This window comes from Drosophila gunungcola, chromosome 3R (genome assembly GCF_025200985.1).
Source record: "Drosophila gunungcola strain Sukarami chromosome 3R, Dgunungcola_SK_2, whole genome shotgun sequence".
Lineage (NCBI taxonomy): Eukaryota > Metazoa > Arthropoda > Insecta > Diptera > Drosophilidae > Drosophila > Drosophila gunungcola.
The window spans coordinates 27,153,333-27,179,208 of record NC_069139.1 but is presented as its reverse complement, the minus strand read 5'-3'; the positions used below and the strand labels follow the sequence as shown (position 1 = coordinate 27,179,208).

The window sequence follows — 25,876 nt, the reverse complement described above, 5'->3', positions numbered from 1 at the left end:
TTTAAACTGTTTTATTTTAAAAAGCCTATACATTTTAAATTAGAAGAGATAATAAATAACGGTAGCTTTTCATAGAATAGTATAGATATGTTTGTATGTATGTATAAATAGAATCAACGCCAAGATATCATTAAAAAATCCAAATTAATTAACACCAAAAAGCACGACTCCAGGAACTTTGAATTTCACAACCGCTAGAAATAGCTTTGAAAGTTCCACTTTATCGATAGTATAATCGACTTGTACCGCCGAAAAGTAGTTGACTTCTTCAATGTCATTTACCATTATTTGTTTGCGTAGCCAGATCTTGTCATTACCACATTCAAGCCGACCGCCTCAACATGCCCAGTTTGAAGGATAAAGTTGTCATCGTGACCGGAGCCAGCTCGGGAATCGGAGCAAGCACAGCCGTGCACCTGGCCAGCCTCGGCGGACTCCTGGTCATCGTGGGTAGGAATGTAGATAAGCTGAAGGAAACTGCCGAACAGATAGTGGCCGCTGGAGGAGCACCTGCCCTCCAGGTGGCGGCGGACATGAACAGCGAGTCGGATGTCCAAAGTATCGTATCCGTCACGTTGGCCAAGCACGGACGGATCGACGTGCTGGTGAACAATGCCGGCATTCTGGAGCTGGGCTCCATCGAGAACACCAGCCTGGAGCAATTCGATCGCCTGATGAACACCAATGTGCGGGCGCTCTACCAGCTGACCATGCTGGTGACGCCGGAATTGGTCAAGACGAAGGGCAACATTGTCAACGTTTCCAGCGTCAACGGCATCCGCTCTTTTCCCGGCGTCCTGGCCTACAATGTCTCCAAGGCGGCTGTGGATCAGTTCACCAGGTGTGTGGCGCTGGAACTGGCCCCCAAGGGTGTCCGTGTGAACTCCGTGAACCCCGGCGTGATCATCACCGAGCTGCAGCGGCGCGGTGGACTGAACGAGGAGGCGTACGCCAAGTTCCTGGAGCACGCCAAAAATACCCACGCTCTGGGTCGTCCCGGAGAAGTCAAGGAGGTGGCTGCGGCCATTGCCTTCCTGGCCAGCGATGAGGCCAGCTTCAGCACCGGAATCAGTCTGCCCGTCGATGGAGGTCGTCATGCCATGTGTCCCAGATGAGAACTAGGGGGCCAGTCCCATCTTGTTCCTTATTTTTGAAATGTTACTCACCAGAACGCATTTATGTGTCCTTAAGCTTTAAATGGCCAGTTCTCAAGACCATTAAAAAAAATACACAATTTATCGTCGTTAATAATTATGTAAGTGCATAGTAAATTAGCGCGGTTCAAAAAAAATTACTTTTGCCATTGTTAAAAAAATTTATTTTTACTGACATTAAGTATCATTGCGCATCTGCTGAAAATGATCTAGATTTAGACAAAGGGTGTTAGGTCTCTTAAGACTTGGGCAATAACGCACTTTTTTGAGTGAGACAACTCCCATAATCGTTCTCCTACTGATTGGATAGCTCCTAATCATCTCTACCAATGGTAAATATCTTAAAAATAAATCCAGAAGAAATATAAAGATGTTTTTAAAAGTTCCATTCTGTTCCTTAAGTTTTCTTTTAATTTTGGTTTAAATAAAAACGCAAATTTCGGCAAGCCTAATTTTTCAGATCAATATCTATAAATTTAAATTGACGAAGTTATAATATTTTTATTTATTTTTCCGATTGTTTTTATGAGACTGATCCGGCTTTTCGGGAAAATTGCATCCGTGTAGCTTTAAAACTAAAAGATCAGTTTTGGGTAGATAGATGACGATCCTGGCTGAATCGACTTTTCTAGTGGTGCTGAATCAAGAATACATCTATATACTTTATAAAATTGGAAATGTCTGATTGCAGATTTTATTTCGTTTTTTAAAATTTCTGATTTTGCTTTCCTTACACTAGTACTTTTATATTTCCTCACCCAATATGGTTTAGTTCTTTAAAAAGTAACTAAATTCGATAAAAGTATGTAAAACATTTTTGAATATTTGATTGCAAATAAAACAGACATATTAAAAAAGATCCTGTAGAATTTTTGACTCTAATTTATTTTTAAACTTTAAACTAAGAATTTTGAATATTTATGGTTATGATTTTATAAGGCGGGCAACAAATGACAAGGACCTCTTTCGCGTGAACAGGAATCCTTGGCAGATATTAAAGGGGACACATAACCTGTTTGCCGCCGTCCACGGGAAGAGTAACTCCGGTCACAAAGCTGGCCAGTTCGCTGGCCAAGAAACAAATGGCGGACGCCACCTCCGTGGGCTCCCCAATCCTGCCCAGGGCATGAGTTTTTTTTGAGAGCTCCAGAAACTCCGCATAGCTGTGCTCGTCCATGCCGCCGGCCTTATGCAGATTAGTGCGTATAAGCCCCGGATTGACTGCGTTCACCCGGACTCCGTGGGGTCCCAGGTCCAGAGCCAGGGATCGGGTGAACTGGTCCACGGCCGCCTTGCTCATGTTGTAGGCCACTTGGTTGGGGAAGGCGCGCAGTCCACAGACACTGGACACGTTCACGATGCTGCCCCTGCTCTGGAGCAGCTGGGGGAGCAACAACTTGGTCAGGTAGAACCCCGACCGCACGTTGGCCTCCATGAAGTGCGTGAAGGCGGCCAGTTCCGTGCCCTGCAGCGTGCCCGTGGACCAGACGCCCGCCCCATTCACCAGTACGTCCAGTTTCCCGTCGAAGCGCTCCGTAGTCTTCCTCGCAATGCACTCGATCTCCGCCGTCTTGAGCAGATCTCCGGCTATGCCGTACGGCTCATTTCCCGTCTCCATGCACCTCTTCATCAGGCAGAGAAGGCCCTCCTCCTCCCTGTCCACCAGCGCCAGACACGCCCCCAGTTTGGAGAACATTTCCGCCGTGGCGGCCCCGATCCCGGAGGCTGCGCCCGTGATCAGCACCACCTTGCCGGAGAAGTCTAGACCCACCTTGCCCTTGCTGCCCATCGAACCGAGTTGTGGCCAAAAACTTTAGCTACGAAAATGACTCTACGGGGAAATACAACTTGATCATTGCTAACTGATTATTGGTCGCGTTTGTTAAAAAAATGGTTGTAATTTTTTATTAATATAACACTCTTACAAATTTACAGCATTACTTTCAAAGTTTATTTTCCTGTGCAGATTCCCAATCTGGCCACAAACATTATCTATGACATGAAAATTTATGACAGTTTTTGGAAATATACGCCCAATATATAATATACGTATGTAGATATAGGGATATAAATACATATATATTTATAAGCATGAAACAATATTAAACTTTTCCTAGATTCTTAATGAATTTTAGCATTTCTCTTTCTTACTAATTATTAAATTCTTATAAGTTATCCACAAACCATTACAATATGGGTGCTATGCAATTTTATTGCGTTAAAAAATATTAATTTTTATTAAAGCTATTTGAGGGGTGTTTTGAACAGAGATGTTAAGATCGACGGTAATCAGTTTGATTTACAACAAAACAATAAGAAATTGAGAATAACAAGTAAAGCTGCGTTTTAAATGCATTTACACATGGAAAAGACCATGCATGGGTGGTTCACAGCCCATATCCTCCGGATTTAGCGTGGGCACATGGCATGGCGACCTCCATCGACGGGCAGGCTGACGCCAGTGCTGAAGCTGGCCTCATCGCTGGCCAGGAAGGCAATGGCCGCAGCCACCTCGCTGACATCCCCGGGACGACCCAGGGCATGGGTGGACTTCGAGTGCTCCAGGAACTTCTCGTACGTCTCCGGATCCATGCCGCCGCGGGAATGCAGGTTGGTTACCGTCACGCCGGGGTTCACACAGTTGACCCGCACACCCTTGGAGGCCAGCTCCAGGGCCACGCAGCGGGTCAGCTGGTCCACGCCCATTTTGGATATGTTGTAGGCTAGGACGCCGGGAAAGGATCGTATGCCATTGACACTGGACACGTTCACGATGTTGCCCTTGGTCTTCACCAGCTCCGGAGTGGCCAGCATGGTCAGGTGATAGATCGCCCGCAGGTTGGTGTTCATCACCCGATCATATTGCTCCAGACTGGTGTTCTCGATGGTGCCCGTCTCGAGGATACCGGCATTGTTGACCAGCACGTCCAGCCTGCCATACTTATCGAGCGTCTCCGTCCAGATCCTCTGGGTGTCCGCCTCCTTGGCGATGTCGCCAACCATCAGAGCTGGCGGCGATTGTCCCACTTTGCTGCACTCATCGGCCACCTTCTTGAGGTTCTCCGCATTGCGTCCATTCAGCGCCAAGCAAGCTCCATACTTGGCGAACTTAACGGCGGTGGCAGCGCCAATTCCGGAGCTCGCTCCCGTAATTAGAACAACTTTACCGGCGAAATTCATGGTGCAGAATTATGTAAGGGGATCTCAAGCTCTGGGCGCATCTTGCTGATTTTATTAGGGGTATTCCAGACATACAATTTTTTTGTGTAAAAAACAGTTGAATTGATAATCTGATAACTTACAAATTTATTAAAGTAATTGAAAAATGATAAATATATTTTTTTAAAAATTATTTTGTTCTCAAATAAATATTACATTTTAATAAAATCGAAATGTATTATAACAGATTTTTAAAAATAAATAATTAATTTTAGTTAGTTGTTGGTATTTTTTGGTATTTTTCAGTCTGAGCCAGTAGGATTATTTCAACGGTCGAGGACGGTCCCACTGAAATGATCATGTAAACATCGAAATGCGTTTCTTAAGGAATTGCAATCCATTGGTCCACCACCAAGTGCGGAACTCATCCACGCAAGCTGGCCGCCGGCGAGTGGTGGTCACGGGAAGTGGAGCGGTCACACCGCTGGCCAACAATGGCGCAGATTCCTGGCGACGCATCCTGGCCGGCGAGTCGGCAATCTCCCGGCTGGGACCGGAGTTCAAGGGACTGCCCTGCCAGGTGGCGGCGCAAATCTCAAGGGATAACCTGCAGTTGGACCAGCACCTGACCAAGTCGGACATCAAGCTGATGAGCCCCGCCACCCAGTTGGCTGTTCTGGCGGCGGAGGAGGCCCTGGCCACCGGCAAGCTGAACCCCAAGGAACTGAGCGAGGAGCAGCGGGAGCGCTTCGGCGTCTGTGTGGGCATGGGCATGTTCGACCTGGCCGAAGTCTATGGAGCCTGGAACCAGCTGCAGCGCGGCTACAACAGAGTTAGCCCCTTCTTTGTGCCCAGGCTCCTGCCCAGCATGGCGTGTGGCCACATCAGCATGCGGCACGGCCTGAGAGGACCCAACCACTCGGTGTCCACAGCCTGCGCCACGGGAGCCCATGCGCTGGGCGATGCAATGCGGTTTATCCGCAACGGAGATGCGGATGTGATGCTGGCGGGAAGTGGCGAGGCCTGCATAGATCCCCTTTCCATTGCCGGATTCTGCAGGTTGCGGGCTTTGAGCACCGCCTTTAACGACAATCCGGCGGTGGCCTCCAGACCCTTCGACAAGTCCCGGGATGGCTTTGTGATGGGGGAGGGAGCAGCTGTCCTTCTGCTGGAGGAACTGGAGCATGCTCGCGCCCGAGGAGCCCCTATCCTGGCCGAGATTCTGGGCTACGGACTGTCCGGCGATGCCTATCACATAACCTCGCCCAGCGAGGACGGGGCTGGGGCAACATTGGCCATGAAGCGGGCGATTCGGGATGCTGGGATTGCTCCCGATAACATCACCTATGTGAATGCTCACGCGACCTCCACGCCCACTGGGGATCGTATCGAATCGCACGCCATAGGACGGGTGTTTGGCGACCACACGCCTCAGGTGAGGGTTTCCTCCACAAAGGGAGCCCATGGACACCTGCTGGGCTCCTCCGGCAATCTGGAAGCCCTTTTTGTGGTGCTCGCCTGTGCGGAGAACAAGCTGCCGCCGTCCATCAACATAGAGCAACTGGATGTGGACGTCAATGTGGTCAGAGAAACAACCGAATGGTCACCAGATCAAAAACGTCGCATTGCCCTCAAGAATTCCTTTGGTTTTGGAGGAACCAATGCCTCCCTGTGCATTGCTAGCTACTCCGAATAGGAGCTAAGAATTGTTAACTATTTTGTAAAGACCGTCGTAAATAAAATCCTCAAATGTTTGCATATTTTTAGGAAAAATGTTTAGTTTTAAAACTTTATTTGGAAAACTTTTTTCGGTTGCTTGTCTCGCCCGTCGTCGTCGTTTTCGTCAGTTTCTTGCTCTGTAAAAATGTTTATGCGTACTGTTATGTTCCAATGCGCAATGTATGTACTGTTATATTGTATATCTGTATATAATATATATATATAGGTATATAATTATGTATATAGCTCTGTTTGATTTGCTTCTGTTGCTTGTCTCTCTGTTTGTTATTGCTGTTTTCGCTGCTTGGAGTCGCCGGCTTTTGGTAGATTATGTTTTAAGTTTGGATGTTTGTGAAAATAAATAAGAACAAACAAACAATTGATTGCTGGTTAAACTTTCGAGCGGCTTTTGCTGTGGTCATGGGCCTGAATTTGACAATAGTTGCAGCATTCGATCCGTCCTCTTCTTTTGACTTAACTAAGTGTTTTAATTTGAAGTGTTTTTATTTTACAAAATTGCTTAGGTCGTAAAGTTAAAAGTATGTTGGCTTACAATCGAATCTTCTTCATAATCATTTAATTTTATTGGTTTTCTGTTTATGATCTGCTGGTTTCCGCCTGCCCTGCTGCTCTACCTTTAGACATTCTTTGTTAGCTTCCACGCTGTCTTCGTGTTATTCATACATTTTTAAATGTATATGCGGCTTAGATTCATACTAATTTATATGCGTAAATAATATGCTATATGTGGGTGTGTTGTGCGGGTTGTGTAGGGTGTAGGCGTGTGTGTGATAGCTCTTTAAGTGACCGAACTTTCGTTTGTTTACATAAATTATGAAAATACATTTTATTCGAATTTTAACGTTATATCTTTTACTGTACAATTTGTTTTCGAAGTTTCCGTTATTAGTTACAGCGTAATTTATGGGTTTTCATTTATTTAATTTAGCTTGTCCACATTCATTAACAATATTAAATTTCTTCACTCCTCAATTTAAAGCATTCAAACAATTTTGAATATATCTTTCGGCTTTTTATATGCATATAATTCAAATCTGGACTGAAACGTATTTAAAAACTTATGGAGGCCTTTCAATTTCATAATTACGTATCTGGTTCTTAGCTAGGGTTAGGCTTAGGAAATTAAACGTGGAACTTTGAATCGCGGTTTGAAAGAGCGACAGAACATAGATCTCAAGAACTTACAAGCAAATGTTAAAAAAAATCAATTCAAATGCTTTGTATACTAAAGAAATAAACGAACTTTTGAGTTTCATGCTTTGATGCCTACACTTTCACAGCGAAAGTGCAGTCAGTGTGTGTGTTTGCGTTCGGTGTATTGAGATTTTAAATTTAAAAAAATATATAAAATATATATAAATATTTTGTTGTTCTCGCGTTCTGTTACTGTTACTACAGACCCTTAACACTTATTATCTTACTATTTGTTTTTAAAAAGACATCTATTTAAGCGCTAATAAAGTGGTTTTGTGGTTGCTATCGGTTGCTGTTGTCATACAGTGATGCTGTAACTACACTGATCCTAAGTCGAATGCCTGGCCACACGTCTGTGTGCTTCTATGCTGCGGGGGTATGTACATGGCAAGCCCGTTAAACCAGAGAATGCTCACTAGTTAAGCAGTGCATCCATGGTGTATGGAAATGGAGGATGTTGCTGCTCGAATCTGTTTGCTGAAGACGATAACAACTTGGTTGCAGATGCTGCTGATGTTGCTAATGTGTTTGCCGGCGATGGTCAGTCCAGTATGACGATTTGTGATTCAATGGGCCTGCTACTCGGCTCAGGTGCCGCAGGCTTGATGGGCAGTGTGCGCCATGGTTTGCGCGCCGCGCGGCGCAGATCTACGGCGGAGAGTATTTTTCGCGATTTTCTGGAAAAAAGAATACGATTATTAGGACTTTGATTATCGGGTTTCATGTTTAACGTAAAAACAAACATAAAATTGGCTTGCAAAAAGTTAAAATATTAAAAAACAAAATCTGTTCTTTTTTATTAAAATAATAAATCAAAATTACACAAAAATTTTGCAAAAGTAGAAACAGAAAAAGCAGGTATTTTGTAACTTATTATTTCTCACTTGTGTGTGTCGTTGGCTCTAAAGTAAACATCGTCCGGAGCATCCATCCAACTGATGACCTGTTTGCGTCCATTGCCACCACGGGCCATCTGCGCAATCTTTTGTTTGCCATTAAGCTGAAAGACGAATAGTTACAGTCAGTATTAACTAAGCCAGACAAAATCGGGGTTTTACTCACATGATGCCTGGAGAGCGGTTGTCCAGATGCCGCCATCATAGCCGCAAACTGTTCGGGACTGGGGCAATGCGAGGGCATGGGGTCCTTATTGGGACGCTTGGCAGGGGGTCCACTGGGAACTATAGTAACTGCAATGGGAGAACTCAATTAGTAAGAATAAAACAAGATGAACGCTGTTCTCCTATAAGCAATGATACATCTAAAACAAATACGATGGGTAAAACCTAATGCTAATAAAGTTATGCACTCCGCAATTAATGCTGATCGGTAATCCCAGTGACGAATACACTGGATCCTGTTACATCTATTGTTCCACGAGTACAGTTTTTACCATGCTTTGTTTAAATTCTTACAAAAAATACTATTTATTACATGTAAGCTTGAGTTTGTTTTCTCAGCGCCAATTCACCCAGAAATGAGAAAAAAAAATCGAAAAAATCTGTTTTATTTTCAACCTCGGAAACTATTCTGCCCTTTTAAAAGCAAAACATTTTTTCTGTAAATAGTGCAAAATAACAACTGAGCAAATAATATGTCCTTTCAAATTCCTTGACAAACTTAAGCTCTTGATTTACGATTTGAGATATGTGAGATAACGTGGAACCTACCTTCAGTGCCGTTCAGCTGCTGCTCCTCGTGCGCCCGCTTTCGTATCGTCGACGTGGCTTGCGTTGGAATTATGGTTAGCTCCTTATCAGCCGGCACGGCCACAACGTCGGGGGACTTGTTGGGCACCCGGTCGTACACTAAGCTGCCATCCGGCGCCTTTGGGGGTTTGGGGAACGAGACGACAAGTGGCAGCGGCATTTTGTCCTTGGGCGTCAGTATGAGCCATTCATGTGGTCCGCTGCCCGGCGCACCTAGACGGTTGGCAATCTTGGTGACACTGCCCCGATCCTTGGGCTTCAGCAAGAGCAGCTTCTTGATTTCCGCCTGCGATTTTCCACTAATACGATTCGTAACTGGTACAGAAAATCGAACAAAGGTTAAAACGGCTCACTCCAAATGTCAATTTCCATCAGACTTACATTCTTGTTTCACCAGCAAGGCGTTGATGGCGTACGCACTCTGCCGCGCCGCCTTCTTCGGCTTAACGATGCTGCGGCAAATGGCGCGCGCCACTCGGGTCATGGGATTGGTATGCAAGTAGAAGGCAGTGCGCGTCTTCATGATGGGCCGTGGCGATCCGGAGCTGATTGCGATGCCATGCGCTTGCGCATAGTGGCGGGCCAGGTGGGTCTTCAGCTTGAACTCCTTGCCGCAATTGACAATAGAACATCTGTAGAAAAGGCAAATGATCATAAGCACTTGTTACGCAATCAAAAACCTTGTAAGAGCAAATAAAAAGTCCAGATTTCGCTTGTACAAACTCGAAATTGAACTCAAATCAGGCAATTTCTTCTTTTTAATTGTAAATATGATTAATAAGAAGGATTGTTATAAAGCAATACAAATATAGTTTATAAAATATGTATATTTTTGTACAAAATTTTACTGTTTCTTTTTTAAATGCAACCAGTGACAAGTAAACAATAATAGAATTTGCTTTTTACTAAACGATGTTATTTTACTATTTTAGACTTATTTTATGAGAAAAAATTATTGAACAAAATAAATTTCCCAATTTAATATTCCTTTAGTTAACAAACCCTCAAAACGAATTTCCCAAGAGCAAAATGTTTTAGAAATAGAATAAGTTAAAAATCCCTTTGAAGTAATTAACAAGTTCAGCAAATTTTCAGTTTGATTTTTGTTAGTTTCAGGTCTAATCTTTTTCAGAGTGCACCTACCTGTGCAACTGACGATTGGTTAGATCACTGATTTTGTCGTCGTCGTTGAGGTCGACTACAGTCGTGGGCGTTGTGGCTGGTCCTGCTCCCGCTCCCGCTGACGTGGCTGACGGCGTCGTCACTGCAGCTGAAGCCTTCTTTTTGGCCTCGCTGTCGCCGCCATCGCCCTTGGTCGCCGACTTCATACTGCCGTACTTCCGCCAGTACTCCCAGCAGCTCTGGCACAAACGACACGTACTGTGCCCACTGTTGACCGAGTTCCACTGTGGGGGATAAGAAACATGGATAAGATCGTCGTCAGCCAATGGTATTTTAACCCGTGGCTGTACCTGTGATGATTTTGTTGCTCCGCACGATTCGCAGGGTTTGCCATTGTTGGAGAGATCGGTGCTCCCGTTTGTGGTTCCATTGTAAATCCCTCCGCTCGCCTTCACGGCAGCTCCATTGCCCTTGCCGTTGTTGTTGTATTGCGGTATGTAGACCTGCTTGAGCTTCAGCTCCGCCTCCACGGCCTTAACCCGCTTCTGCTGCACATACCGATCGGTGGTCTTCCACATATAGTAGTACTCGATGATTTGTTTCAGCGTTTTCCAAGGCAGCTGTGATACAAATGTTCAATAGGGAAGGTTAAAACTTTTTGCCATTGAACAATTGAGATTGCTTAATGACATTAATCAAAGATATTCCCTTCACATCTGGACGACCCAATCAAATGTGTCTAAGCACTTACGAAATCTTGTCGAATGTCATTAAAGTCTTTGCCATATTTGTCCAGCGCCTCTTCAAACAGATTCGCCTCCGATGCGCTCCAGTCCTCGATTTCATCGCGGCAGAGCACCGGACCAGTGGAAGGAACTAGCGAGGACATAGACTCCTCAATCGAGTACTCGTGCTTATGCAGAATGTTCATTGCGTGAAACTGTAATGGCACCAAAATTAATAAAGATCTCATTCACTATGGACATCCGAAGGCCACTCACCAGGGTTATGTCCCTGCTGGCCGCCGCGGCGGACATATGTAGCGAGGGCTGCTTCACCGAACTGCTGCAATCGAGGGCGCGAGCAAACGTGCCAATGGAGCGCGAGACGACGAGGAACTGGTCGATCTTGCGGTCAGTCAGGCTGTGCTCCGGCGTCCACACCAGGGACTCCAGTTCCTCCAGCTTGCGCTCGTCCGTGGCGGTGTCCTTGAGCTTGGCGGGTATATCACATTGATAGCGACTGCCGACCCGGATCTCGCCCTTGTCAGCGAGCAGCGTCTTCTGATTCGGATCGAACACCAGACAGTAGAAGAATGTGTCCTGCAGATAGATATGAAACAAATTTCAGTCGTACTTTAGCTTGTCTTTGAGCCAGGGATACAAACTGGTTTTGAAACAAAAGATAGCTCACACTTTTTATGGGTTACACTGATATAGCATTTAAGGATAGCTAAGAAAAAACGTTACGTACGAGAGTGCACCGAATATTACCAACACCCTACTCTATTATCCTATTTCAAAATAAATATTCCTCCAGTAGATGGCGCCAACAATTCTAATAGCGCAGCAAACCCAAAAGTCGAAAGCGCCATCTCTTGTTTACAACATATTTGAAAGCATATCTGACTGCTTACAATGACGTCGCTGATTAAATTTGACTTTACTTTCCTAAAAAGCTATCTCAGTGTAACCTATAACATTTTTTTAAATTAGTCCTTATTTTCAACATAATTTAAAGATTTTTTTTTTTGGTTGGTCTATGCTGCGTTTTTGGAGGTGCTTGAAAAAATATACCTTAAATGCTGACATGATTCCGGCCAAATAAGTAGCGGAAAATAAATTAAATTAAATTAAAAAATTTAAAATTGTTAAAAAAAAAATTTTTTTGGGATTACAAAATTGACTTCTTTGTAATGCCAAATTGACATTTTCTAACCACCCAAAAAGTTTTGAAGTCATTCAAGTATACTTAATACTAATTTCGATAACAGTTGATCGGTTAATTTATTGATGAGTTATTTTCTTTCACTGGATATTTTTGAAAGTGTGTAAACTATCAAAAAAGCGAAAAAAAACCTACACCAGTGTTTCCAACAATAAACTTTGAAGTAATTTTGCGATAAGGAAAATTGACTCGATGTTCTTAAGCACAGACATACGGACATGGGTAGATTAACGCGGCTAGTTAACCTGGAAAGGAATATACATATCTGTATTTTTTGTATACGGTTGGAAACGTACATACTTTTTATACTCCACGAGTAAAGGATTTAAAACAGTTTTATTTCTGTCTAAAACTCTAAGATTTTAAGAACTACGACCCATTTCTTAACCAGTTTCCTGCTAAGAACAAAAACCGCCTGTCTGAGGCTGGTACCAACTCACGTCTTTATTGAGATAGCTCTGCAGGGACTCCGTCTCGTTGAGCAGCGTCACCGAGCACTTGCCTCGGATCTGTGTGGCGGGTATCGACTCGACTTGGCGTGACAGGAACAGCTCGCGTTGCTTGATCTGGTAGCGCTGCTTGCTGGTTAGCGCCTCGCCCTTCTCCGCATCGCCTCCTGTTCCCCCAGCGCCACCTGCTCCTCCTCCTGCATTGGCAGTGCTGCTGCTGTTGTTGTTGGCGCTGCCGCTGCTGTTGCTGCCGGAATTGGCGGCAGCTGAGCCTGCGCCGCCAGACGCTTGCGTCGGACTGGTTCGCTCCTCATCCAAGGCAGCTAAAAGGACAAATGCAATACGTTGAGTACGTCGAACCGTTGTATTATTTTTAAACGGCCAATATATTCTGGTTTTCACTGAGTTATTTAGATTTGGCTCATCATCATTTTTTATTAGATCTTTAAATGCTGACTAGAGCATTTAAAAAAAATTATACAAACGTAAAAATTATACAATGTATTACGTAAATTTGATATATGAGAATTTATTACTGGATTTTAAAGTTTCAAATTATGCTATATAAACCAGAATAAGGCCCCAAGAAACAATACTCAGCTAAGATAGTCAATCTACACAACAGAAATAACTAAGGGAGCTCTACTTAAAACATAAAACAAAAAGATGAGGATTTAGGGGAGTTCGGGGGTAGGAATCGATATTTAAATAGAATGTCATTCCCAATGGAGTTTGAGCTACGGGACTACGGAAGTTGCATATAGTATTGGAAAAATCATCTGGTGGTGGTACCTATTGAGGGATCAAGGACAGCCTGGGCCGCCTGCTCCTCGCCGACGGGTGTGCGGAGCCAGGTCTTCTTAAGCTTGGTCGCCAGCGGTGAGTCCTCGGCGGTGGCCACTGGTGAGTTGCGTTATTATAGTATTTCGATGGTTCGTATTATGATTTGGTGCGATTAGGGAAATACGTTTATTTACAATGTAGATGTTTGCAAGCATAAGAAGTAATTTTAAACAATAAATAAATTAACATGATAGCTGAAAGTGAGGTCAGGTACGAAAAGGAATTTGCAAAGAGAAGTTGTCGTTGGGGAAAAATAGGTACTCTAAGAAATGGGGACAATGCCACGTCAATGTACTAAAACGTATATTTGCCTGTAGAATCCGAGTTCAACGGAAGTTCTTTTCTCAATCAAACCAAACTGCTTAGTGCCGATACGGAGATTTTGTGCCATTTTATAGAATTTTTCGAACAAATTCAAACGGAACTTCAATCTGTTTTAGATGCTAAAATGTATAAGCAGTCACCTCAATAAATGCTCCCTTTCAACTATACTCTATTATTAGTTGTTTTTTCTTATTTTCATTATATCGTACAAACAATGCTAGAAATCTAATGGTAATAAAATATTCTGATGTATTTGCTTTGGATTGATTTCATATGTACATATCCTTACGCTCACCATTTTATGTGGTAGATTTTAGATACAACAAGAAAGGAAGCAAACTTCGGCCAGCTGAAATTCGTATATACCCTTTCAGCTAGTGAAAAAATGAAATATTCTTGAAAACATGTAAATTTTGATTAAAAACATTGAGGCTATGATGATTTTCAGCTCAATTATTCGATCGTTCCCATGGGAGCTGTATGAGACTATTTTCCAATTTTTAATAAAATTAAAAGCGTAATTCTAAACTTTCAAATTATAAATATGTCAAAAACAATTTTTTTAAAAAATAAACAAATAGAGAAGTTAAATTTGTTTACTAAGATATGGAAATCATCTACAAAGGTGTTAAGAAGAATGCAAGGAAATGAATCCATTCCGGCTTTAAAATATATTGCTGCATATTAAGCTCTTGTAAGTAATTTCAAAACCCAAATGATTTATGCAGCACCAACATTTATTATAATAGTTTGTAGAGCTGAAGTATTACCCCTTATCTCAAAGCAGCAAAAATTTGCCCTAAATACAAATCAGTTTACCTTTGAAAAATCAGTTCGGCAGTCTTGATTTATAGAACTTCATAAAGTTTTCCGGTTTCACTCATTTCACAAGTCGATCGAGAAAAATAACAATTTTCTAGAATTCTGTGTGTGAAAATTTTGCTTGAAATACAACATTGCAGTGTCCGATAACCACATCAAATCGACCCGGTTTAATGTAATGTTGTATTTCAAGCAAAAGGCTGTTTTTCCACTAACCATGACGCGATTGGCAAAAGCCATATCGAATTAGATGGACAAGCGGATCGACAAAGCTCAGGTCAAACTAATTTTGGAGACTGGCGTTCAGTTACACATGCTTTGAACTTCTAATGCAAGACTCTGTTGCTCCATCGATGGATTCAATGGTGAGCCCCTGTAGTTTGACTTCTATGCAGGGCTGTCCACATCCGGCGGACTCCAGCATTGGAGATAACTCCTCTGAGTAAGATAGCGAAACCGATAAGGAAGTTGTCCACAATAAATCTGGCAATGCCAAGATGAACTGCCCTTGGCAAAATGCCGACCAGTGCTCAGCCGACATGGTGAGGACGAGTTTTTTATAGAGTTGTCGTTGAGTGACGAAACCATTGAAGTGGAAATCGTACCAATGGACTCAGTCGAGGAGTCGCCCATTGCGAAGACGAAGATTGAGCCAATGATGCCGAAAGATAATAAATGCGACCCTTAAATTCTCCACATAAAGTAGTCAGCCCATACAAACATTTGAAACTTGGCTTCAGAGCCAAATAAAACTTTCAAAGTTGATGACTCCAAGACTGCTGGACATTTAGAAATCGAAATTTGTTGTTGTTTGTTGAGTTATCAAATTAGAAATATGTCAAAAATTTTTTTTTTTAAAAGATAACAAATAGGGAAGTTATATTTTTTCTGACTGTAATTTTAATACACCTTTTATGAATATAAAGCTTCTAACAACAATATTTATTATATCAGTTATTACTTATTCCAATTGTTTTTAAATTTAAATGCCATTTAGCATTACGATTTCAAATAGTTTTTGAACGTTGTTTAAAACTACATATGTATGTACATATGTATGAACACACAAATACGTGCACAAATAGTGTTTTGCTTAAAAAATCCGTAATTAAAACCATTTTAAATATCTTCCGCTATTTTCAAATTTTAAATTATTGACGCAACTACAAACCGTCCGTTATCTATAAATGTAAGCTTTCGTGGAATTTGTGGGTAGCAAAATTCTACTGTTGCCCTCATGATTTTCCTAGAAGTTCGCTGGGCTGATTAAAAAATGTACGTTTCGCATTTCGCAAGGGGGCGAAATGTGAGGGGCTGGGCAGGACAACCCAACCTTCCCAAAGGACTAAGGGCGTGGGTGCATCTCCGGAGTCACAGAAAAGAGCCGAGGCAGCGTAGGTGTTTTTTTGTGTATTTGTATTTTGGGTTTGTTCGGAAGACGAAGTGAGACCATCCGAAAGACGAAGGGTGGTGGAGGGTGAAGGCTTGAGCGTGGGTGGTTATTTGGTGGCCATAGATAGGACACACAAGTGGGTGGATGGGCAACTGTCGGATTTGTTTGCCTTTCGAGCATTCCTGTTTTTTGTATACTCTGCCCGCTCCCCTAAACAGTTCAAGGCCTGCTATTGACATTCAGATTAGCACCTAGACCTTCACTACACGCAGTGTGAGGAGAGTAATTTAAACAGCAGAGTTACGGACAGTAGAATATTTTTTCATTATTTAATATAAATAAACAGTACTAGAAACATAAAAAAATTTTCTATTACGTTTACGTAATCATGTAATTATTTTCCATTTGTTTTATTTGGATATGAAAAGAACAAATACTTTTATTTATAACGTTTATTATTATTAATTTTTTTTACATTTACATTTTTTTTATTAAAGTGAAGACTATAGATGTTTTCCCGTTTTCCGACTTATTCAAAAGTCGGAGCACCAAACATTTTCCAAAAAAAATCTTTTTAACACAATAAAAATTATTCATGTTCCGTAAAGAGTATCTGCGCTTTAGCATACGTAAGCTCACTTTGTTGGGACTGTTATTGCAACATAGTCCAAGTTTCGGGGTTGGAATCAAGGCACACTTAGTCTTCAAATTTAGACTTTTTGCGCTAATTTTCGCTAATTTCAAATGCCTGATTAGCAAGTGGGTTGCGAAAAGGCGGCGCACGCATCTAAAAACGCGCTCGTGGAACGTCCAAAAAAAACAAAATAAATAAAAGAAGATGACAGTGGTCCGATGATGTTCAGGCCAAAAGGGGTTGCGTTAATGGGCATTGTTAGCGCATGCCGGGGGTTTTAGAGAGTGCAGGGGTTGGGTGATACGCCGGGGTCAGCCCCACGGAAAACGCATATTCGTCGGGGTCACGTATCGAATTCGAGTGGGTGGCCAAAGCCAAAAATTCAACCCAATTGGGTTTTTTTTTATTTTTTTTTTATTTTTTGTTGGGAGGCAGTGGGAGTGGTTGAAGGCGCTGTGTGTATGTATACACGAATGCAAAGCGCGCCTCTCTGCGTGTGCCACATTGCCATAGCTCCACACTCCACTCCACTCAATCCCCTCTAGATCCCAACTTCTGACTTGAACATTTTCGTGCACACAGAGCAGTACAGTGTCAGTTGGTTCGGCTGTGTGTGGCAGTTTTTCAGAGGTAGACAGCAGGTCTACCTACAGCCGAAGCAAGAGTATCACATTCACATTGACGCCGGCGCCGCCTAGCAGCAACCAAAAGTAGCAACAACCACATCATGGGTACAGTGCAGCTCAGCTCATTACAGTCGAAAATCATTAGCGCAAACTTTTGCGGGTTTAATAATCATCATTGACACAATAATACAGAATTGGCTTCTAGATCTTAAACTTTGTTGTTCCTTATTTACAATTAAAGACTGTTTTAATACCGCACAAGAAACATACAGATCCATTTTTAATAATGCAAAGAGGCTCATAAGACCGCAATATACATATTTCTGGTTTGGAAACAAACTGTGGAATCCAAACTAATAGATTTACGGCTGAAATGAGGCTATTATAAATGTCCCTACAACTCAATTTTTGTGCAAAATATGTGGTTATGGTTCCAGCTATGGAGGTTCCACTGCCTATTTATGTGGATGCGACGGATGCTGGACGAAATCCGTTTTCGCTCCGCCTTTACAGTTGCTGTCATTGCGGTTCTTGTTGCTCTGGATGTTTGACTAGGGTTGTGGGGTGGGATGTTCGGAGGGCGGCTTGGTTTTTCACATGCCTTGACACATTGCACACAGAACCCCCTTCTGGGTTTTTTGGTGTTTTGTGGTGGAAGTGTGCTTAGCAGATCTGCTCGTCAGGTTTTAACTTTTAACTTGTTTGAAGGCCACGACAACGACAACGACTCTTCGCAACATAACCTCACTTTGTTGACAAAAAAAATATACATATGTACTTAAGGCTAACAGAAGATATCAAGAGGTTTTTAGAGGGGCTGTACTCACGTTGATGTTTGTCGGCCAGCTGCACGAGCGGATTGGGTAGATCCCGGCGACGGTAGAAGCACATGACCTTCGCCTCCACATTGCCGGTTTGGTTTTTGTTTAACTCCTCGATGCGTCGTATTAAGTAGGGACTATTCGGCGTAGTAGCCTCAACGTAAACATAGTCTGAAAAATTGAGAATTTAAGGTGGGTGGCGTGAGAGGGGGAAACTCCATTCATACGTCACAGGTACACGCACACACACATACATGGGCCTCATAATTGCGGCCACCAACACTAGCAGAAGCCCAATTAAATACAAATGGGGCTATCCATCCATAAACTACAACAACTGCAGCGGAACCTGTCGTTGACCATTACAGAAACATAAAAATCGTACATATAACGTGTGCATTTCTGTTACATTTTGGGATGCAGAAAGATAGAAGATAGATAGAGAGAGAGATGAAAAAGAAAGTGTGGAAGCAGCGAGAAAGCATAGTCAAAGCTGTGTGTCTGTGTGCGTGGCCATTAAAAATGGCAAACAAAAAGCGATGATGGAGACAAAAAAGTTCTCAGCCATAAAGCAGATAATTCGCCAAGAAAAAACCATTATTATTTATTTTGATTCTGTTAATTGAACGCTCGCGTATCTCAGTTCATTTGCATTTCGAAAGAACACAAACACACTCGCACTTGCATATACGAAAAGCAGGTGAAGACAACACAATAACGTCATCGCTTAAGTGCGAGCGGGATGGCTGTCAAAAAGTGCGTAAGAACCGGAGTGCGAGACTGGGGGAGGGGAAAAGATGCTCAAAAGCTCATTAGCATAAGAAAACACAACAAAGCGGGTGGGCTCACTCAAAAATGAGATACACTTTCTCACTCACACAAACGGACGGATCTGGAGATCACAATTCGGCAAAATGCAAATGCAATTTCGTTTCCCAGCCCTAGAATATATATACACACACACACACAGGCAAGGCAAAGGCTAATGCTTATCGGTTGGAACACGTCAAAAACACTTGCTGCAGCTCCGACACAAAAGTAGACCCCCTCCCCCACGAATTAGAAAAAAAAATAGAAAAAAGTTTTTCCCTTCCGGCAGAACTTTTAAGAGATTGATAACACACACACACACACGTGCACGTGTATGAGAGACTCCCACTCAAGGGTTTTCGGCAATTATAATGCACTTTCATTATTTCATTGGAGAGCCTCCTCAGACACAACACACACGCACAATCGCAAACACACACGCACACTGCGAGACGGCGGCGCCGATAACGAAAGATGATAGAAAAGCGAGTACGGGAAAATTTTTCTCACCTCCGACTCGATACATATTTGTGGCCATTTTCACTACGCTTCCGCACCAAAACTTTCACATGTAAAACACTCGGCACACGCTTAGCACTGTTTTTCAATAGTTCTGTTTCAAATTAGCGCACATTTATTAGCTGAAAAGTCGAGTTGTTATGATTGCATTTTTCACATAAGAAGACGCGTTTTTTTCGTCGCCATCTTAGAAACAACTCAACTCTAAAAAATACACGCACACACACACAACGCCGAGTAAACAGCTGCACCAGGGATGCATTTGGTAGAACGATAGTTCGACTATCGATAGATCGATAAGTGATAATTGTTTAATTTAAATTTATATTTAAAGAAATTTGTAACACAATACTTAAAATAACTACAAATTCACATTAAATCTTTAAGTTTTGTGAATTATCACCTATTAATTTTATACTATAAAGCAGTTTACCCTTGTCCCATGCGATAGTATCGCTTGGAAACTATCTTCACTGACCTGCTACGTTTACAATCAAATTTCTTTAATACTTTGGCTATTGATTTGTAAGTTTTGTACGTTAATATAAATTGTATTTAAAGTGCGAGCTTTTTGTTTTTTGAATCGAAGGATTCTTTTCGTGGACTTGTTTTGTTTTGCGTGAGTATTTTGGCCGTCGCCAACACGAAAGGTGTCACGACTAACTGTCAAATCCGTGACGTGGCCTGGGCAAACCGATTTTTCCAATTGGCAGAGGACTTACTTTGGTTTTTCCCTTTTAAATAGTATATTTAAGTGTTGCGGCGATGACCACCTACGAGGAGTTCATCCAGCAGAACGAGGACCGCGACGGGGTGCGACTGACGTGGAATGTGTGGCCCTCGAGTCGCATTGACGCCAGTCGGCTGGTTGTGCCCCTCGCCTGTCTTTACCAACCGCTAAAGGAGCGCCCCGACTTGCCGCCCATCCAATATGAGCCGGTCCTTTGCACCCGGAGCAACTGCAGGGCCATTCTGAATCCCCTGTGCCAGGTCGACTATCGGGCCAAGTTGTGGGTGTGCAACTTCTGCTTCCAGCGCAACCCGGTGAGTAATGGTGATCTTTAGACTCTCTTCGGTAATGGATAACACCCTGCCTTCCAGTTTCCCCCTCAATATGCGGCCATATCGGAGCAGCACCAGCCGGCGGAGTTGATTCCGGGATTTAGTACCATTGAGTACACCATTACCCGGGCCCCCACCATGCCCCCAGTATTCATTTTCCTGGTCGACACCTGCATGGATGAGGAGGAGCTGGATGCTCTGAAGGATTCATTACAAATGTCGCTGAGTCTGCTGCCGCCCAACGCACTCGTGGGCCTCATCACCTTCGGCAAAATGATACAGGTGCACGAGCTGGGTGCCGAAGGCTGCTCTAAGAGCTATGTGTTCCGCGGCACCAAAGATCTGACCGCCAAGCAGGTGCAAGACATGCTCGGAATCGGGCGCGGAGCGGCTCCGGGGCCGCAGCAACAGCAGCAGCTGCCTGGCCAGCCGGCTGGAGCGGCGGCCCCAGTGCCGCCCGCCCATCGCTTCCTGCAGCCGATCGGCCAGTGCGACGCGGCTCTGGGCGATCTGCTCAGCGAACTCCAGCGCGACCCATGGCCGGTGCCGCAGGGCAAGCGCTACCTGCGCTCCACGGGCGCCGCTCTGTCCATTGCGGTGGGTTTGCTGGAGTGCACCTACCCGAATACGGGTGGACGCATTATGACCTTCGTGGGTGGCCCTTGCTCCCAGGGCCCCGGCCAGGTGGTTGACGACGAGCTGAAGCACCCGATCCGTTCGCATCACGACATCCACAAGGACAACGTGCGATTCATGAAGAAAGCTATTAAGCACTACGATGCTTTGGCCTTAAGAGCGGCCACCAATGGGCATAGTGTTGACATATACTCGTGCGCCCTGGATCAAACCGGCCTGCTGGAGATGAAACAGCTGTGCAACTCAACTGGCGGACACATGGTCATGGGTGATTCTTTTAACTCGTCGCTTTTTAAGCAGACATTCCAGCGCGTGTTCGCACGTGACGGTCGCAACGATTTGAAAATGGCCTTCAATGCCACGCTGGAGGTGAAGTGCTCGCGCGAGCTAAAGATCTCCGGTGGGATTGGCTCGTGTGTGTCGCTGAATGTGAAGAGCCCGACGGTGTCGGATGTGGAGATCGGCATGGGCAACACGGTGCAGTGGAAGCTGTGCACGCTTAACCCCAGCTCTACTGTGGCCTACTTCTTTGAAGTGGTCAACCAGCATGCAGCCCCCATTCCGCAGGGCGGGCGTGGTTGCATACAGTTTATTACGCAGTACCAGCACCCAAGTGGTCAGCGGCGGATCCGGGTCACCACACTGGCTAGAAAGTGAGTTCGGGGGAGTTTGCCGTGAACTTAATCTTTAAATAAATTTGATATTTTTTGATTTATAGTTGGGCGGACGCCACCTCGAACGTGCACCACATCAGCGCCGGCTTTGACCAGGAGGCTGCCGCAGTACTAATGGCCCGTATGGTCGTTTATCGTGCGGAGACGGACGAAGGACCCGACATTCTGCGCTGGGTCGATCGTCAGTTAATTCGTCTGGTAAGTGCATACATTATATATTCCTAGTTATAGATCATCCTTTTTTAAATAAAAAAGTTACTCATATTTTAATAACACTTTTTACTACATTAATATATATTTAATTTATTTTTGACGGTTTGAAATATATTGTGCATACATTTTATTTTAGTGCTGGTGAACCAGATAGAAAAATTAAAAATAAACTCATCAGTTTATAACATTAATTTAAGTTACAATTTTCACACTCACTTTTAAGTTAAAATAATTTGTAAGTCTACAGTTTGCAACAATATACAAGATTTAAAATTTTTTTTCTAATTATACTTCTTAACTAACAGTATCTGAAACTGAAATGCATATGTTCTAATTTTGTCTCCGTTTTGCAGTGCCAAAAGTTCGGCGAGTACTCAAAGGACGATCCCAACAGCTTCCGCCTGTCGCAGAACTTTAGCCTGTTCCCGCAATTCATGTACCACCTCCGCCGTTCGCAGTTCCTGCAGGTCTTCAACAACTCGCCCGACGAGACCACATTCTACCGACACATGCTAATGCGCGAGGACCTCACCCAATCGCTGATCATGATCCAGCCGATCCTCTACAGCTACTCGTTCAACGGCCCGCCAGAGCCGGTCCTCCTCGATACGGCCTCGATCCAGGCGGATCGCATACTGCTGATGGACACCTTCTTCCAGATTCTGATCTATCACGGCGAGACAATCGCCCAATGGAGAGCCCTTAAATACCAGGACATGCCTGAATACGAAAACTTTAAGCAGCTGCTTCAAGCGCCGGTGGACGATGCCCAGGAGATCCTTCAGACGCGCTTCCCCATGCCCCGCTACATCGACACGGAGCACGGTGGATCCCAGGCACGCTTCCTGCTCTCCAAGGTGAATCCTTCGCAGACGCACAACAACATGTACGCGTACGGACAGGTGAGTTTCGTAGCCAACCGCATTGGCTGGCCACATTTGATCGATCTTTGCAGCGCGCTCCTAATCGACATCGAAAACTCAATCGAAATCTCAATCTCGTTTTATGTTGGTTTTGTTCCTTTCATTGTGTAATCCGTATCCGTATCCGTAACCGCTCCTCTGTCATGCGCAGCCGCCTATTGGTCAAGCCACGGTAGTACACTTTTGTTCAACATTCAGCACTTAAGATGGAATAGGTTGACTTTTGCACAACTATTTGTAGGGGTGGAATAAAATCTTTCGACAGTTCGATGAAGTTTGACTTAAAAAGCTATATGTCTAAACTATAATTTTTATTTATAGCATTTTAATAAATTAGAAACACCATGGCTAGTATTGCAAAAATTTATTTTAGACTATAGTCTTAAAAAAAGTGTTCAAAACTGTTTAAAAATTTTATTTTGTTCCTACATATTTTACTATGTTTTGTAAACATTCGTATAAGTGTGCCTATTCTATATTTTAGAATATTTGTAAGTTGCTTTTGGTGTTGGATTTTTCTCGGTGTTTGTGCGCCTCGCTCATTTCCCTCCACCCCTTTTGCCACAATCCCACCCCCACCCATCGTTTGACTAATTCTCTTGCTATTATCTATACAGGATGGCGGCGCTCCAGTGCTCACGGATGACGTCTCGCTGCAGCTCTTCATGGAGCACCTCAAGAAGCTGGCCGTTTCCACCACTACATAAATCGAGTCCAGCTCTGGATTTAGCTGCATTCTTCCCCGGATGGCGCTGTTCCGCTAACTCTTGGAACTTTTGGCGTAGGCAATGCAATCACAGATATACACCCACTTATTCCACTTGATCGTCTGAAAACACAATAAACTATTCAAATTATGTTCAACAAATTATGTGACACTCCGCTTGGCTTTTATTCAGAAGCAGCTAAACACAAAATGCAATTAGAAATTACGTTCAGCGGAATGAGTTTGCTATTGACAAAACAAGGTTTTAACAAAAAGAAAACTGTGTTCCTTCCTCTATAACAATTATTAATACAACTTAAACTGTAGTGTTTCTGAAACATATGAAGATTTTAAAACAATTTGGTGGTTATATTTTATCTATGAGTTAACCATTAGTCGTTCAAGTTTGAAGGAATCTTAGAAAATGTATAAGCCAAGCAATGATTTATCACATTTTTAGGTTTATTTTTATGTTTTAAGTCAAAACATTTTTTTAAATAGAAAGCATTATAAAGCCTTTATAAAACACTTTCAGACGCTTTTTGCATTATATTAACAGTTTTAGACATTTCATAAACACACCAGGTTCATTTTTATAAGCCCCCAAACTACTGTTTTAAAATCATCAGAGGTTTCAGTAACACAACGGTATGCCTCTCGACTGACTCCAACCTAAACTATTTGGTACACACTGACTAAGAACCTTGCTCTTTCATAGTGATTCCTGACTCTAACTTAGTTAAGAAACCGTATGGACATCTTCTGGTCCACGTCAGTGCGGTCCAGGGCCTTGCAGAAGTCCTCGAACGAGATCTTGCCTTGGCAGCACAGATCTGCCTCTAGGATCGTCCTTTCCGCAATGCTCACCAGCTGGTCCTGGCTTATGTTTGCCCCCACCATCATGTGCAGGATGGACAGCAGCTCGTCCCGGCTGATCACACCATCGTCATCCAGATCGTACATCTTGAAGGCGAACTTCAGCTTCTCCTCGCGGCTGTTCAGCTTGCTCTGCTTGTTGTCCCTCAACGGCCGGAAGTGGGCCAGGACATTCATGAACTGCCGGAAGTTAACCCTATCGTCGTTGCTCTCGGCGAAGAAAGAGTGCACTATCCGCTCGCATAGCGGATTGATGGCAAGCTCCGGGATCCTCATCAGATCCTCCCGCGACAGAGTTCCGCAGTCGTTGCGATCCAACGAGGTGAATCGCGAGTAGAGCCTCTCAATTTGGTTGGGTGTGACTGTTCAAGAATTAAATTGAGATTTCTTCATTATTGTTTTTGTTTTCAGTTACTCAAATATTTAGCTTTCGAATTTCAAAACAATGTTAAGATCTAAATCTGTTAAGAACAATTAAAGTAAAATGTCTCATAACCCATTACACGATAAGTTTGGATACATTTTGTTTGCCCCTCGACAATGGATCATATTTACTGTGTGCCAAAGAGTCCAAGCACATTCCGAATTAGTTGTCATAAAATCTGCCTGATAAGGGCGAACCACCTTATCAGCTTCAGCTGATACTAGCTGGTCGAACATTGGATACAAGTTCCAATGCGGTGGCAATTTCAATTGTGGGCTTATCGCGGCCGGAATATTGAAATTACACGGTCTCGAACACTAGATAATTGCCAGCCAATATCGTTGATAGGCGCCGACTTTTGCCCCCGTCTTCCCATAGCCACCGGTGACGTCATATGGGAAGTGCAGGTGCAGTTGAAATGCAAATCGGTTTTTGCTGGAAAATGTCTGTGCATATGTACACAGCTTGCATAAGGCGGCCCACAGATCGTTCAGATGCAGTTCTGCATAACTTTAAACGATTTTGTAGGAACACGTATTGAGTTTGGTTCCTCATGGAAATGACGAATCCGATTCATTTGAACAATCAATGTTTTTGGCCAACAGGCCCAGGGCCAAAAGCTCTTAGCACTTCAGTGCGATGTTGTTGCTTGCTTTGCTCATGGAATACATATTTATTTATATCGAAGTGCGTATTGGTTTTGGAATGGCGGGTTATATGTCTCGGGGAGCAAGGGCCAAGGTTTTCACATCCCAGTATATCGTACTCACAGCCAGTTTCCTCCTGGATTTGCGCGATCTCCTCGTTGCGCAGGAAAAGCGACGACTTATTGCCCATGGTGACGGTTGCTTCTGTGCGCTGATAAATTTGTTTAAACTTTCAACAATCGCAGGCGAACATTGAATGGCATTGAATTTGGATCAGAAGTCAGATTTGTGTACAGTCCGATTGCGTGTGGAATAGCGGGAAAATGTCGAAAACTGTGTTGCGAAAAAATACTAAATGGCTTGGCGATAGTTGGAGTTAGAGATGGACTTTTGCAAGTCAAGAAAAAACCATAAATAAATAATAACACATGGATAAAGTAAGAAATATT

The 25,876-nt window shown here is 43.4% G+C and overlaps 7 protein-coding genes across 10 annotated transcripts; 3 read left to right on the top strand and 4 right to left on the bottom strand.

The window, feature by feature from the left end:
- Positions 1–219: 219 nt before the first annotated feature.
- On the top strand, positions 220–1,910 carry LOC128251956 (cyclopentanol dehydrogenase). The gene has a single exon (XM_052979245.1). The coding sequence runs from the start codon at positions 342–344 to the stop codon at positions 1,113–1,115; it is 774 nt and encodes a 257-aa protein (XP_052835205.1). The 5' UTR covers positions 220–341; the 3' UTR covers positions 1,116–1,910.
- A 110-nt stretch (positions 1,911–2,020) lies between these two features.
- Positions 2,021–3,041, bottom strand: LOC128251955 (uncharacterized oxidoreductase TM_0325). Its single transcript, XM_052979244.1, has one exon. It carries the CDS (start codon positions 2,941–2,943, stop codon positions 2,149–2,151), a length of 795 nt encoding a protein of 264 aa, XP_052835204.1. The 5' UTR covers positions 2,944–3,041; the 3' UTR covers positions 2,021–2,148.
- A 305-nt stretch (positions 3,042–3,346) lies between these two features.
- On the bottom strand, positions 3,347–4,401 carry LOC128251957 (uncharacterized oxidoreductase TM_0325). Its single transcript, XM_052979246.1, has one exon. It carries the CDS (start codon positions 4,332–4,334, stop codon positions 3,564–3,566), a length of 771 nt encoding a protein of 256 aa, XP_052835206.1. The 5' UTR covers positions 4,335–4,401; the 3' UTR covers positions 3,347–3,563.
- Positions 4,402–4,623: 222 nt separating this feature from the next.
- Positions 4,624–6,086, top strand: LOC128251954 (3-oxoacyl-[acyl-carrier-protein] synthase, mitochondrial). The gene has a single exon (XM_052979243.1). It carries the CDS (start codon positions 4,687–4,689, stop codon positions 6,007–6,009), a length of 1,323 nt encoding a protein of 440 aa, XP_052835203.1. The 5' UTR covers positions 4,624–4,686; the 3' UTR covers positions 6,010–6,086.
- Positions 6,087–6,548: 462 nt separating this feature from the next.
- LOC128251952 (metastasis-associated protein MTA3) lies at positions 6,549–19,503 on the bottom strand. 2 transcript variants are annotated; one of them, XM_052979237.1, is made up of 13 exons: positions 19,258–19,503; positions 17,944–18,108; positions 13,267–13,374; positions 12,466–12,797; positions 11,080–11,400; positions 10,830–11,018; positions 10,429–10,698; positions 10,100–10,362; positions 9,338–9,588; positions 8,918–9,271; positions 8,310–8,437; positions 8,132–8,247; positions 6,549–7,924 (listed from the first exon to the last, which is right to left on the bottom strand). In XM_052979237.1, exons 1-13 carry the CDS (start codon positions 19,283–19,285, stop codon positions 7,789–7,791), a joined length of 2,661 nt encoding a protein of 886 aa, XP_052835197.1. In that variant the 5' UTR covers positions 19,286–19,503; the 3' UTR covers positions 6,549–7,788. The 2 variants fall into 2 exon arrangements, with proteins under 2 accessions (XP_052835197.1, XP_052835198.1); XM_052979238.1 differs by lacking the exon at positions 13,267–13,374.
- A 219-nt stretch (positions 19,504–19,722) lies between these two features.
- LOC128251953 (protein transport protein Sec23A) lies at positions 19,723–23,642 on the top strand. Of its 3 annotated transcripts, XM_052979241.1 has the most exons (8): positions 19,723–19,791; positions 19,856–19,885; positions 20,012–20,310; positions 20,368–21,617; positions 21,683–21,836; positions 22,205–22,753; positions 22,926–22,946; positions 23,392–23,642. In XM_052979241.1, the coding sequence occupies exons 3-8, from the start codon at positions 20,032–20,034 to the stop codon at positions 23,479–23,481; spliced, it is 2,343 nt and encodes a 780-aa protein (XP_052835201.1). In that variant the 5' UTR covers positions 19,723–19,791; positions 19,856–19,885; positions 20,012–20,031; the 3' UTR covers positions 23,482–23,642. The 3 variants fall into 3 exon arrangements, with proteins under 3 accessions (XP_052835201.1, XP_052835200.1, XP_052835202.1); XM_052979240.1 differs by having other exon boundaries at positions 19,724–19,885; XM_052979242.1 differs by lacking the exon at positions 22,926–22,946 and having other exon boundaries at positions 19,724–19,885.
- On the bottom strand, positions 23,629–25,746 carry LOC128251958 (calcineurin B homologous protein 1). Its single transcript, XM_052979247.1, has 2 exons — positions 25,551–25,746; positions 23,629–24,718 (listed from the first exon to the last, which is right to left on the bottom strand). Exons 1-2 carry the CDS (start codon positions 25,615–25,617, stop codon positions 24,216–24,218), a joined length of 570 nt encoding a protein of 189 aa, XP_052835207.1. The 5' UTR covers positions 25,618–25,746; the 3' UTR covers positions 23,629–24,215.
- Between the last annotated feature and the right edge of the window lie 130 nt (positions 25,747–25,876).

What these genes read in the sequence shown, in the direction of transcription:
- LOC128251956 (XM_052979245.1), top strand. Translation starts at nt 342, where the DNA reads ATGCCCAGTTTGAAGGATAAAGTTGTCATCGTGACCGGAGCCAGCTCG.
- LOC128251954 (XM_052979243.1), top strand. Translation starts at nt 4,687, where the DNA reads ATGCGTTTCTTAAGGAATTGCAATCCATTGGTCCACCACCAAGTGCGG.
- LOC128251957 (XM_052979246.1), bottom strand. Translation starts at nt 4,334, where the DNA reads ATGAATTTCGCCGGTAAAGTTGTTCTAATTACGGGAGCGAGCTCCGGA.
- LOC128251958 (XM_052979247.1), bottom strand. Translation starts at nt 25,617, where the DNA reads ATGGGCAATAAGTCGTCGCTTTTCCTGCGCAACGAGGAGATCGCGCAA. An exon ending in AATCCAGGAGGAAACTGGCT is followed by an intron (nt 24,719 to 25,550) that starts GTGAGTACGATA and finishes ATTCTTGAACAG; the next exon opens with TCACACCCAACCAAATTGAG.
- LOC128251953 (XM_052979241.1), top strand. Translation starts at nt 20,032, where the DNA reads ATGACCACCTACGAGGAGTTCATCCAGCAGAACGAGGACCGCGACGGG. An exon ending in TCTGCTTCCAGCGCAACCCG is followed by an intron (nt 20,311 to 20,367) that starts GTGAGTAATGGT and finishes CCTGCCTTCCAG; the next exon opens with TTTCCCCCTCAATATGCGGC. An exon ending in GTCACCACACTGGCTAGAAA is followed by an intron (nt 21,618 to 21,682) that starts GTGAGTTCGGGG and finishes TTTGATTTATAG; the next exon opens with TTGGGCGGACGCCACCTCGA.
- LOC128251955 (XM_052979244.1), bottom strand. Translation starts at nt 2,943, where the DNA reads ATGGGCAGCAAGGGCAAGGTGGGTCTAGACTTCTCCGGCAAGGTGGTG.
- LOC128251952 (XM_052979237.1), bottom strand. Translation starts at nt 19,285, where the DNA reads ATGGCCACAAATATGTATCGAGTCGGAG. An exon ending in TGTCCTTGATCCCTCAATAG is followed by an intron (nt 12,798 to 13,266) that starts GTACCACCACCA and finishes TTGTCCTTTTAG; the next exon opens with CTGCCTTGGATGAGGAGCGA. An exon ending in GAGCAACAAAATCATCACAG is followed by an intron (nt 10,363 to 10,428) that starts GTACAGCCACGG and finishes TATCCCCCACAG; the next exon opens with TGGAACTCGGTCAACAGTGG.